Here is a 12,972-nt window from a genome sequence, read left to right as displayed (position 1 = left end):
GGTTGCAAGCACCCTCAGGAGAAGAGAGGCTTTGGCTCAGGCTGCTTCTCTGCGATCCATCTTTCCCAGAGGTCCTGGTCTTTTCTATCCTGCCGTCTTTCTCATACCTTTAGTCTGTATATATCCATTAGCTTGTTTTCAGTGGGAGAGATTGCCTGACCTAGCCCCTGTTCCTGAAGAAGAAAGCAGTTAACATTTTCAGTTGCTTTGGTGAGGACTGTGAAAACCGACACAGCTATTAAAATTCATGTGAAGCTTTCTACCCAGCAAAGAGAGGCACCCTCCCCTCTGCTCCAAGCACTTTCAAAAGGGAAATATTTTTCTATAATGATTCCAGTAGCTGACTCCTTTCCCAAGAGTATCAGAAATCACCTGTAACCACTGGGATTCCTGGTCTAGAGATGCACTGGGTGGGTTAACAGCACTGAATGGTGAGTGAAAGGAACAGTTTCCCTCTTTTGAAGCAGGTGGATGCAGTGCTCTGAGGAAGAGGGCTGGACGACCAGTCGGAGAGGGTACGGAATCTCTGGGGCTGGATGAGACTTGACAGGGCATTTTGAAAGGTTAAAAATACCTAATGATTAAGAGGATGGTAGGCAGCAGAGTTCCTCTTGGGAAATATCTTGGGCTAGTGTTTTAAAAATGTAATTATGTCATTGTGAAATATTTCAAGCACACAGACAACAATCCTCATATACTCAATACCCAGCTTCATGAAGTTGAAACTTGAACCACATGGAGTAGACTGTCACCGCAAAATACATCTCTGACATACGGATTATTTTTAGCTTGTTATTTTTAAGAAACAGCAGACACAGGGTAAGCTCTGCAAACTGAGGAGCAGTTATCTTTTTGTAAGAGACATTTACATTTATAAGGGTGTCTTCCTCTCTACCAGAAGGAAAAGGATGATTCTAAACGTCTAGAAAATCTGTATTAACTCCCAGAACTGGCCTCCCCTAACCCCCAAAACTTCTCTTGTCTTTAGCTAGAGATGGTATTTAAGGTGGTGACTTGGGCAATTTTCAGGGAATTACTCAGTTTCCTGTGTCTCTCCTGTGTGTATAGGAGGTATTTATAAACTTGTGTTTGTTTTTCTCCCATTAATCTGTCTTTTATTACAGGAGTATCTCAGCCAAGAACCTAGAAGGGTAGAGGGAAAATTATTTTTTCTTCCTCAACACATATTTGCCTCAGATTTTATTAAAAGGTTAAGCCTTACGGATATAATTCAAGCACCCATGTCTGGTAAATGCCTTCTCTTTAATCCTGAAAATAAAATCGGTGTTCATCTTTCTTTCATGTATGTTATATTTACATGTTTACATACTGATGTTAATGGATGCTTTTTTATTGTATCATGTATATGTATCCTTGCGCAGTTTTTTTCATTAGATGTTATGCTTTGGAGCTTTATTTATGTTGATAAATGCAGTTCTAGTTTAACTGTTCTAGTATATGAATATGCCACAATTTATTTTCTTGTTGATGAACATTTAGGTTGCTATAAGAAATATTTTTTTTTTTTGCTACTAAGAACAATGATGGGTTAACAGGGAAAAGGGGGTGGGAAGGGATAAACTGGGGAGTTTGAGATTTGCAAATGTTAACCACTACGTATAAAGATAGAAAAACAAATTTCTTCTGTACAGCACAGGGAACTATATTCACCATCTTGTATAACCTTTAATGAAAATGAATATGAAAACAAATGTATGTATGTATGTATATGCATGACCTTGACATTGTGCTCTACAGCAGAAACTGACACATTGTAACTGACTATACTTCAATTAAAAGAAAAAAAAAGAACAATGATGTAGTAAACATTGTTGTATGTAATTAGGTATATCCATGTGCAAGAGTATTGTCCAGGGTGCATATTTAGAAGTAGAATTGTGTCATAGCATAAGATTACTTACACTTCTCTAGCTATTTTCAAATTGTCCTCCAGAGTGGTGGTATCAGTTTATAGTTTACCAACAGAATATAAAACTTCCTTGGTTGGACTTTGTTATCTTTATCTTTAACATACTGCTGAGTTGATTTGCCAACATTTCATTTAGATTAGAATTGTTTACATCTATGTTCATTGAGGAGATTGGTCTATGATTTTGTTTCCTTGAACTGTTCATGCCCATTTTGGTATCAGAATTATTCTAGCCATGAAAATTAAATTGGTTACATTTTTTGAATCCATAAAAAAATTGATTTGAGATAGGAATTATCTGTCCCCTATAAATTCAGTCAAACTCACCTTTATAGCCTTTGGCTTGGTGTTTTTAGGGACAGGATTACCAGTTGAATTTCTTTCATGGTGATTGGTTTATTCAGGTTTCTTGAATGATTTTGACTATGTTTTGGTAAATTTTACATTTAAAGAAATTATTGACTTGGTTTAAATTTTCAGGAAAAATATTGATTACATGGACTTTTGTATACACGAGTTCCAAATTCGTGGATATGGAAGGCTGACTGTTCCATGCCATTTTATGTAGAGGACTTGAACATCTGTGGATCTTGCTATCCGTTGGGGTCCTGGGACCAGTACCCCGCAGGTACTAAGAGACAACTGTGTATCTATAATTGAAGTCTTTTTCATTCCTAGTGTTATTATTTTTGTGGTCTCCTCTTTCTGTGTCTTTTCCTGAATCAATTTTTCTAGAGATCAGTTTTCATTAGGGTTTTGAAGAGCTCAGTTTTGGTCTTACTCATCTTTCTTGTTTTCTTGTATCTCCTCTCATCTTTTCTTCCTCTATCTTCTTTAGGTTTACATGGTAAGTTTAAGTTCCTTGAGTTGAATTCTTAGCTTGTTTTTCATCTTTTTGTTTTCAGTAGTAAAATCTTCAGCTGCATCCCATGAGTGTATATATATAATACTTTTATAGTTGTTCGGCAGCAGCAAGTATAGTTTCCATCATGATTTACTCTTGACCTATGCCTGTTTCTGATACATGTATAAAACTAGACATAAATTTTTCAATTTCTCTTTGTATTTTTTTCACCCAGCAAATATAATCTGATAATTTTTCTTTTAGTGGATGAATTAAACACATTTACACTTATGTGAGGACCGATGTATTTGGATTTATTTTGAACATATTTTGAATTTTTTGCCACCACTTTCTTTACTCTTACTTTTTCATCTTCTCTACAGCCTGCAGGATGGGTAGTTTCCTATATTCCTCTTATTTCCTTCCATTCCTTTATGGTTAAATGTGTATTTCTATTCTCTTCCTATTCATGATGAAGGCTTTAGCATAAGTTAATTACCTAATGATCAGCCCTTTCTTACCATTATATTGTTTCTTATAGTTTTAGCTTTTATGATGTTCTTGTATGTTTCCTCCTTTAGTGAGCGTCTATGGGTGGTAGACCTCATAGAGTTTATCTGGAAATGTCATTTATCACTTAGGTCTTTGAAAATAACTACTTCACTGTTTTCTCATTTCCATTGTTTGCTTAACTGCTGTTCCTTTTCAAGTAATTTGTCCATAGTCTCCATCAGACTTTAAGATTGTCTCTGTGTCTTTTACCTGTGCAGTTTTTTTTTTTGATTGCACATATATGTATTTACATGCAATATATTGTATAATATACTGCACATAGTTTTAAATTCACATATGTGTACTGTTCATTGTTTCCAAGAGCAGTTTAGAGCATTAGCTTGTTAAACTTACATAGTTGTCAAAGGAATAAAGCCAACCACAAAATAAGAATGAACAGAATTCAGTAATCCAATCATAAAGGACAGTCAAATGTGCTTACATGTATTCAAGGAATCAATCATCTAAGTTATAACTAATAAGTATTCATTTGTGTCCTTTTTTAATATTCCACATGTAAGTGATATATGGTATTTTTCTTTCTCTTTCTGGCTTATTCTTTTTTATGGCAGAGTAGTATTCCATTGTATAAATATACCACAGCTTCTTTATCCAGTCATCTGTCGATGGACATTTAGGTTGCTTCCAGGTCTTGGCTGTTATAAATAGTGCTGCTTTGAACATTGGGATGTATGTGTCTTTTTGAATTAAGGTTCTCTCTGGATATATGCCCAGGAGTGGGTATGCCCAGGAGTGGGATTGCTGGATCACATGGTAAGTCTATTTTTAGTTTTTTGAGGAACCTTACTGTCCTCTACAGGGGCTGCACCAATCTACATTCCCACAAACAATATAGGAGGGTTCCCTCTGCTCCACACCCTTTCCAGCATTTGTCGTTTATAGACTTTTTAATGATGGCCATTCTGGCTGTTGTGAGATGATATTTCACTGTAATTTTGATCTGCGTTTCTCTGACAATTAGCAATGCTGAGCATTTTTTCATGTGCCTATTGGCCATTTGTATGTCTTTGTTGGAGAATTGCTTGTTTAGGTCTTCTGCCCATTTTTGGATTGGGTTGCTTGTTTTTTTAATATGAAGGTGTATGAGCTGTTTGTTTGTATATTTTGGAAATTAGTCCCTTGTCGGTCGCATCATTTGCAAATATGTTTTTCCCATTCTGTAAGTTGTCTTTTCGTTTTGTTGATGGTATCCTAGCTGTGCAAAAGCTTTGAAGTTTAAACAGATCCCATTTCTTTATTTTTGCTTTTATTTCCATTACTCCAGAAGCTGGTTCAAAAAATACATTGCTGTGATTTACCTGTGCAGTTTTTTTTACTGTGATACACCAGGCAGTATATCCAGATTTATTTTGATTAAGTGTCATTCCCAATGATTATCTCTTCAGATACAGCTTCTCTACCATTCTTTCCTTGACTTACTATGTGGCTGCTGGAGCCATTTATTCTAGCCACCATTCCTCTTAGTTACATTTTTATGTTTGTGTGGCATTCTGTGGAAGTTCCTAGTATTACCTTCCAATTCGGTAGTTTCCTCTTAGTCAGTGTTCAGTCTAGAGTGGATCCCACAAATTGCATTTTTAATTGCAATGACAAACGTGCATTTTCAAGAGTTGTAAATGTTTCCTTAGCTTGGCTTAATTCCTAATATTAAAGGTATGACTCTGGTCTACCTTCCTCACAGCTTCTGGATAAAACTAGAACTCCAGATAGCTTGTCATCTTTCCTTCTTGAGTTGGGAAATGCTGGTCCAAACCTTGGACCCAGCAGTAAATGAGGCTCCTGTGTGTCTTACTCCAAAGGAGCCAGATTCCCCATTGCCAGGGTCTGCTTCCTGCCCTGGATTCCAGAGAGCCTTCAGTTTGAGCCAGTACCTCCTCTCCCCACTATGTGGCTGCCTCTTCTGGTGCTGGTGGTTTTGAAAGAAATTTAGCCTGTGGTTTCCTTTGCTGTGCAAAAGCTTGTAAGTTTAACTAGGTCCCATTTATTTATTTTTGCTTTTATTTCTGTTGCCTGGGTAGACTGCCCTGGGAGAACATTGCTGAGATTTATGCTGGATAATGTTTGGCTATATTTTCTTCTAAGATGTTTAAGTCGTTAAGCAACTTTGAGTTTATTTTTGTGTATGGTGTGAGGGAATATTCTAACTTCACTGATCTATATGTAGTTGTCCAGCTTTCCCAACACCATTTGCTGAAGAGACAGTCTTTACTCCATTTGTCAAGGATTAATTGACCAAAAGTTTGTGGGTTCATTTCTGGGCTCTCTTTGCACAGCAAAGGCAACCATAAGCAAAACAAAAAGACAACCTACAGAATGGGAGAAAATATTTGTAAAAGATGAGGCTGACAAGGGCTTGATTTCCAGAATATATAAACAGCTCATACAACTTGATAAGAGAAAAACAAACAACCCAGTCCAAAAATGGATCACAGGATCTAAACAAGCAATTCTCCAATGAAGACATAAAAATGGCCAATAGGCACTTGAAAAAATGCTCAATATTGGTAATTATCAGAGAAATGCAAATCAAAGCTACACTGAGGCCTCACACCAATCAGAATGGCCATCATCAAAAAAAAAAAAAATCCACGAATGATAAATGCTAGAGAGGCTGTGGAAAAAAGGGACCCCCTCCTACACTGCTGGTGGGAATGTAGTCATTATGGAAAACAGTATGAAGATTCCTCAAAAGACTAAACACAGACTTACCGTATGATCCAGCAATCCCACTCCTGGGCATATATCCAGAGGGAACCTTAGTTCAAAGAGATATATGCACCCCAATGTTCATAGCAGCACTATTTACAATAGCCAAGACATGGAAACAATCTAAATGCCCATCAGATGACTGGATAAAGAAGCTGTGGTATATTTATACAATGGAATACTACTCTGCCATAAAAAGAATAAATGCCATTCGCAGCAACATGGCTGGCCCTGGAGAATGTCATTCTAAGTGAAATAAGCCAGAAAGAGAGAGAAAACTACCATATGATATCACTTAGATGTGGAATCTAAAAAAAAAAAGACAAACTTATTCGCAAAACAGAAACAGACTCATTGACATAGAAAACAAACTTATGATTACTGGTGAGGAGGAGAGGGAGTTGGAAGAGAAATTGGGAGTTTGAGATTTTCAGATACTAACTAATATGCATAAAATACATAAGCAGCAAGTGTATATGGTACAGCACAGGGAACCATAGTCAATATCTTGTAACTTACAGTGAAAAAAATATGCAAACGAATGTATGTCTGTTCCCATATGACTGAAGCACTGTGCTGTACACCAGGAATTGACATAACAGTAAGCTGACTATACAGTCAATAAAAATATATTAAAAGAAAAAAAAATTTAGCTTGTACTTAAGCTTGCCGTACCTTTTTGGTTTTATCTCTTTGTTCCATCTGTCATTGGCATGAATTGGAGCAGAGCGGGTTTCAAATGGGAACTCTGTGATCCGGAAGCTCCTTTGGGTGGCCCTTACCCACCAGTGCTCAGCATGTCAGGGCCGGTCTAGCTCATGGTGGTGGAGGTAGGGGGTGGGGAGGAGATCCGATTGCAGAATGTTGGGAACACATTGAGCCTGCTTGGGGCAGTTTTCTAGATATTTAATATAAATGCTTTCAGGAAAGCCATTTCAGCTTGGCTAAGGACACCTTTCTGTAAAGTGGGCTCCCTGAAACCAGTCAGTCTTATCTCCTCACACTATTAGCATGGAGTTTAGAGGTCAAGAGTCAGCTGGCCAAGGTTCAAACTTGCTTCAGTCCTGAACTAATTGGGGAAAGCTTCCTCACCTCTTTATACCTATTTCTGTTTCTATGTATAGCTCTATAAAATGGGAATTAAAAAAACCCCTACATGCATGTATTGCAAAATGCTTACCATAATAAGTTTAGTTAACACCTGTCACTTTGCTGTACAACTGACCCTTAACAGTACAGGTCCTCGTAGACACAGATTTTTCTTTTTTCACTATGTCTCTACCACAGTGCTACCCCACCCACGGATGTGGAACTAGGGATATGGAGGGCCAGCTGTAAAGTTCTACGTGGAGTTTCCACTGCATGGAGGGTTTGGGGCTCCTGCTTGTTCAAGGGTCAACTGTGTATGTGTCAAGTCGTCATGCAGTACAACTTATAACTGACATACAGCACTGCGTACCTCAATCTCAAAACCCCTCCAAATCCTATCTAACATGAAGGGCTCTGGGAGGTTAAATGAGATAATACATTAAAAGATCATGTAGATAGTTACCGGGTATATAATTTTAAGCATTTTGTCTTTATAATTATCATTGACTAGTAGAAGTTAACGAGAAAGCTGGTGTTGCCTTAGACACTAAAAGGTGATATTTGGAGATGCTTGATATGCTTACCTGGAGACAGTCTTTACTCCTTTACCTGCAAATTAAATGGGGCGCATAGCTCCCTAACACAGCCGCGAGTAGTCAGTCTACTGTTCTCCTTGTCTCTCAAACACCCCTGAATTTTTTTTTAACATTTTTTATTGATTTATAATCATTTTACAATGTTGTGTCAAATTCCAGTGTTCAGCACAATTTTTCAGTTATTCATGGACATATACACACTCATTGTCACATTTTTTTCTCTGTGAGTTATCATAACATTTTGTGTATATTTCCCTGTGCTATACAGTGAAATTTTTTTTTTTAATCAAAAATACCTATTCTGGTAACAGATTGTCTCATTGTCTTACATGTGTCAATTTTATCGTCCTGGCCAGGTGGTAAGCACCTCTTTATCCACGGGGAACACAAGGAGTTCAGTGTGTACTTACCGAGTGGATCAATGACATGGAGTAGAACAACTCAGAAATCTGAATGTGGCTGATGGCCAGGAACATGATTTTCAGGCCAAAGGAGCTCTGGGGTACTTACCCAGGTCTTCATTTCCATTGCCTGATGCAAGAGGATTGTGGCGAGGGAGATGGTGTTGACGGGTGTCCCGAAGGTAAAGACGTCAATGTCAGAGCCCTTGTAGGTCTTCAGAGGAGAAAGAGACACTGTCAGATGTGCCCGTGGGCCGAAGGCCTTGGCTTCGACAAATGACTGTAAAGCATCAGTGAGGGCAGGTGTGACGGGAGGGGGAGGAGTGGGGAGGAGCTATCCAGCTGCCATGCACATGGAGCTGAGCCACGGAACAGACAAGATGAGGGATGAGTTGACAGGACTTAAAGATGCATTTGCAAAGGAAGCCACAAGAAGTATTCCAGAGCACTGCGGAAGGAGGGGGGCAAAGGATTTATCGAGTACCTACCAGGCACAATGCCAATTGCTAAAATTCGTCTCCACTTGGAAGGAGTGCACAGTCTCCTGGGCAGGGCAGATGTGGTACAACTTAAAGGGGTAAATGCCAGAATGGAGGCAAGTACAAGGCACCCTGGGAGCAGAGCAGAGCAGTCAGCTGAGGCCCTAATAAGAGGAGATACTCTCTTGCAGAGAGAGAGGAAAGGCTGACCAGGCAAAGGGCAGAACCGAGGGTGAAAAGTCCAAATAGTCCTAGGTGGTCGGTCTGTTGAGTACACAGGAAGGGCAAAGGGTGAAGCAGGAGAGGCAGGCAGAGGCCTGGCCAGGGAGGGTACGTAAACCAGGAAATGCACAGAAAGCACAAAATGCTGCCTCCTCAACACCCATCACGTTGCTAATTGCAAAAGAATGTCAGCCCAGAGGCCGGATAGACACCACTGTTCATCTGGTAGCGATTACCCCACATCTTAGTTCCCTGTCCAGGAGGAACACACACACACCCATGCTGTATAAATTCTCACTCTTTAAACTGAGGAATGAAACTGAGATGGGACTGGTAGCCCTTGCTATTCTTCTTTCTATTTCTGATCAGTGAGTATCCCTTATTATAAGACTTGCTGCCTTGACCTTGGAAGCACAAATATAGAAATCAAGGGTTGCAAATTCAGAAACCTTCAGGGCTCAAGTAAGAAGCAGTCGGTGAGTGAAGAAGGCCACGTGGAACACAAAAGGGCATGGTGAGGACTATGGCAAAGTGGAGAACATGCACGCCATCAAAGCAGGGCAGTGAGTCAACTTGGGATTTTTGCTAGGAGGGAAAAATGACCCAGTGTAATGATAGCTTTTAGTTTTTCAGAAGCTGGCAGAAATTAAGATGTTTTGGTAAACTATTCTGACTTTTCAAATATCCTGGGTTGGATGGAGTCTGTAGGCCACCTATAGGGAGCCTCTGCTCTGAAGTGTCCAGAAAGATACTGTTAGTCTGGGATTTCATATAAACAGGACCAGTTCCACCCTGCTATCTGTATGGTTAGAATGGGGTCGTGCAACTTACCAGGTAGGGGATAAAGAAACAGACGAGGCTCTGGTAGAAGGCATCTACGATGGACAGCCAGAAAGTCCATGGGTTATAGCACTGCCAGGAGAGAACACATCGACAGTCCCCACCATCAGAGCAAGCCTCTCATCTCTGTAAGCCACTCTCTTGTGCACAGCTGGGGCAGGCAGTACAGCACTCACAACACTTCTGATCTTAGAGGCAACAGAATGGAACCATTAAGAGCAGGACCTGGGGGTGACAGACCTCCGTTCAAGCTCCAGCTCTGTGTGACCTTCATGAAAGCCACTAAAACTGCTTTGAGAATTGGTTCTGCTTCCATAGAAAGTGGGTTTAAAACAACACCAACTAGTTCCTTGGGTTTCAAGAGGTCTCAGTGCAATTGGACTTTGGTACCTAGTAAGTGCTCAAGTATTGATGGTCATTCATGAGCTGCCCGTGCTCATACGAACAAGAAAGTTTAGAGATTCCAAGGGTTCTGAATAGCATCCAAAAGGGAGCACTCAAACAGAGCCCAGGATCATGGGTTCCCAAGACAGAGCTGAGCGGCTTCAGAGGCCACGTCTCCCTCGCCTGAAGAGCTGGGGTTCCTGGCTGGTTCTCCAGCTGTCTTTGGGTTAGGACTGGGCTTGGCTCTTTGCTGACTGTCCACAGAATATCACCAGCTCGCCAACATCACATCTGACTTTGCCCTCCTTTCCCCACCTTTCCCCCAGGTGCAAAGGATCCCTTATGCCTATCAATGTCCCTGCTCCAGAGCTCTTCCTGGCCCGAGTCTGTGCAGGTCGGAGTGCCTGTGTTCTGACTTCTCCAGATCATTTGGCGCATCACTGTGTCCTCTCTGTACCTTCTGAGAAACCATCCTGATGGCTTCTCAAGCCTTCTTTAGTCTGTCTGATACCAGCAACTTCTAAACTGTGTTTAATACTGAGTTCTAAGTTTTGTCTCTTTCTAAAAAAATTTTTAAATTATTTTTTAAATGGAGGTGCTGGAGATTGAACTCAGGACCTTGTGCACGCTAAGCATGTGCTCTACCACTGAGCTATACCCGCCCTCCCTAAGTTTTGTCTTCTCCGACATAAAGTGGGAACCCTCCCTTATGAATGCCTCACCCAGTGACAGGCAAACTAACTTTTAGTCTCCGGGGTTTCCCAACTCAGCTGTGGGGGTTCCGTTGAAGGCGAGAGGTGACTAAGGGGGAGGGGACCTTTCTGCAAGCCCTCTCCCCATTCCACTAGGGAAGGCCCATATTAATGTGTGATGTAATTAAGAAATAACTAAAAAGAAGAGTGCCCACTGGTCTGGTCCATCACCTTCAACAGCAAATGAGGAACAGGCCAGGAAGAGGGAGCATTCCTGGGTCACGTGGGAGGCCAGTGGCAGAGCGGTGACCAGGACACACAGCCCCCAGCCCAGAACTCTTTCTCTGACACCTCCAGGGAGGAGTCGGAGGTCAGCGGCCCCCTGCCAGCCCGAGCCCCTTACCTCGGAGTTCTGGCCACTCTTGTACAGCTCGGGCAGCGCCAGCAGTGTTTCCATAGAGAGGTCTTTATCCAGGATGCCGAAGACCAGAGGCGGCAAGGAGGTGAAGAAGAGATTAAAGAAGATCATCTGCCAGTAGTCGATCATGGTGGAGCCCGAGAAGCCGCAGAAAAACTGGTACCAGAAGAGCAGGTTGACGTAGCACTGCAGGCAGAGAGGGTGGCTTTGTGAATGCGGGCCCGCGGGCAGCCAGTCCCCAAGCGCCGCTCAGGAGCCTCTGACAATCACTCCCCGCACACTCGGAGCGTCCTCGTTCGCGCCAGGCAGGGGTGTGAGGGTGGGGGTAACCGCACTCCTCCCGCAGTGACGGCTGCCGTGACTCCTACTCCGACTGTGAGCCTTCTTCAGGTGCGGAGGGGAGCCCTGCCAGTTTGCTAAGGGAAGTGTTCTGTGGCGGCCAAGCCCATAGGCTTTTGGAGGCAGAGAGGACTGGTTTCGAATCCTGCTGTCATGTGCTAGCTGTGTGACCTTGGGCAAACTGCTTAGCCTTTCTGAACATCACCTTGCCATCTTCCTGAGGGGAGTAGTAGCAGCCTACACCGTGGCACGTGATCCCGAAAGGCAGCAGTTGTGACTAGCAGTGTGGTAAGAGGAAAGGGTGTCCCCGATGCTGGGAAGACTGGCGGGAAGCCTGACCTCACCACACTTTCCTCATGGCCACGCAACTCACAAGGGGGAAGGAGAAAATCTTATGCCAAAGTGTGGCTTTATGCTGCTCTCAAACGTCTTCCCCACTTAATACCCCCCCCCCACCAGAGAAGGGCATTTTGAAGAGCCTATTTATTATTTAATTATTATTTATTATTATTAATAGTAATAATATTAATAATAATAAATAATATATAATTATTATTTATAAATAATATTATTATTTATTTAATACTACTACTATTACTATTAACACGTTCATATTATTAAACCATAATTGCTACCTGAGCTTCTGTTGGCGCCCGGTGTGTGATAGATCATAGTGTACCAGCATACAGTACGTTAGCAGATGTACAATATGTATGTATTATAATTTGTCCCAACAGCCCAGCAAGGTTAATGTTATTGCTAATATAACAGCACTATATTTATGCATTATTATATTCAATAATACAACTTGGTAATAATATTAATTATTATTAATATTATATCCCCACTCTACAGATGAGGAATCTGAGGCTCTGAGCTGTGCCCGAGTTCAGAGCTAGAAAGCGGCACAACCAGCACCTGACTTGTTAAAGCTCTTCCTCTTCAGCCGCGCCCGCGCCTTCTCAGCTCCGTCACGGGATGATGCAGTGACAATGCTGACCGAGATTCCTCCCGCCAGGGAGCCCCATCCTTTGGCTCTTCTGCCCAGATAACCAGTGGGAACTGTCCTGGCTCTGAAAGAGACCCCCGTGCCCTGAGATACCCCGGACCGTGCGTCTGTCTGTCTGAAAGCCGGGCTCCCTTCCACTGCCGCCACGGGGCTTCTGGTCGCCTCCTCCCTCCTCCAGCCTCGTGATGCCGCGAGGACCTTCCTCCTGCGGGTTTCGGTGAAGGTCCTTCTCAGAGGAGATTTAGGAGAGAGAGGGCTCGTCTGCTACTGTGCTGCAGGTAGGTTTGAAATGCACTCTGGGCAAATCAACGGCAGCCGCTCGTGCCCTTGACACGGTGGGTTTCAGAAAAATTGAAGTGCTGAAGTCTTGGTGCTGGCGTCCAGCCCCTTCCTCCCTGCTGGGTGAGTAAGACAGTAACTCTTGTCTCCACGTACACAGAGGCGGCTTGA

General features: G+C 42.1%; 1 protein-coding gene across 7 annotated transcripts in view; it reads right to left on the bottom strand.

Annotated features, from left to right (window-relative positions):
* The window catches only part of ATP10B (ATPase phospholipid transporting 10B (putative)), a 282,836-nt gene that overhangs the window by 9,911 nt on the left and 259,953 nt on the right, over window positions 1–12,972 (bottom strand). For all 7 annotated transcript variants that reach the window (XM_032465150.1, XM_032465147.1, XM_032465151.1 and 4 more), the window contains 3 exons: window positions 11,160–11,360; window positions 9,672–9,752; window positions 8,249–8,353 (listed from right to left, as the gene is read on the bottom strand). In XM_032465150.1, the coding sequence (XP_032321041.1) occupies window positions 8,249–8,353; window positions 9,672–9,752; window positions 11,160–11,360 (387 nt within the window). The remainder of the gene's footprint in view (window positions 1–8,248; window positions 8,354–9,671; window positions 9,753–11,159; window positions 11,361–12,972) is intronic.

Source organism: Camelus ferus, chromosome 22, assembly GCF_009834535.1.
Source record: "Camelus ferus isolate YT-003-E chromosome 22, BCGSAC_Cfer_1.0, whole genome shotgun sequence".
Classification (NCBI taxonomy): domain Eukaryota; kingdom Metazoa; phylum Chordata; class Mammalia; order Artiodactyla; family Camelidae; genus Camelus; species Camelus ferus.
This window is presented reverse-complemented; position numbering and strand designations above follow the sequence as displayed.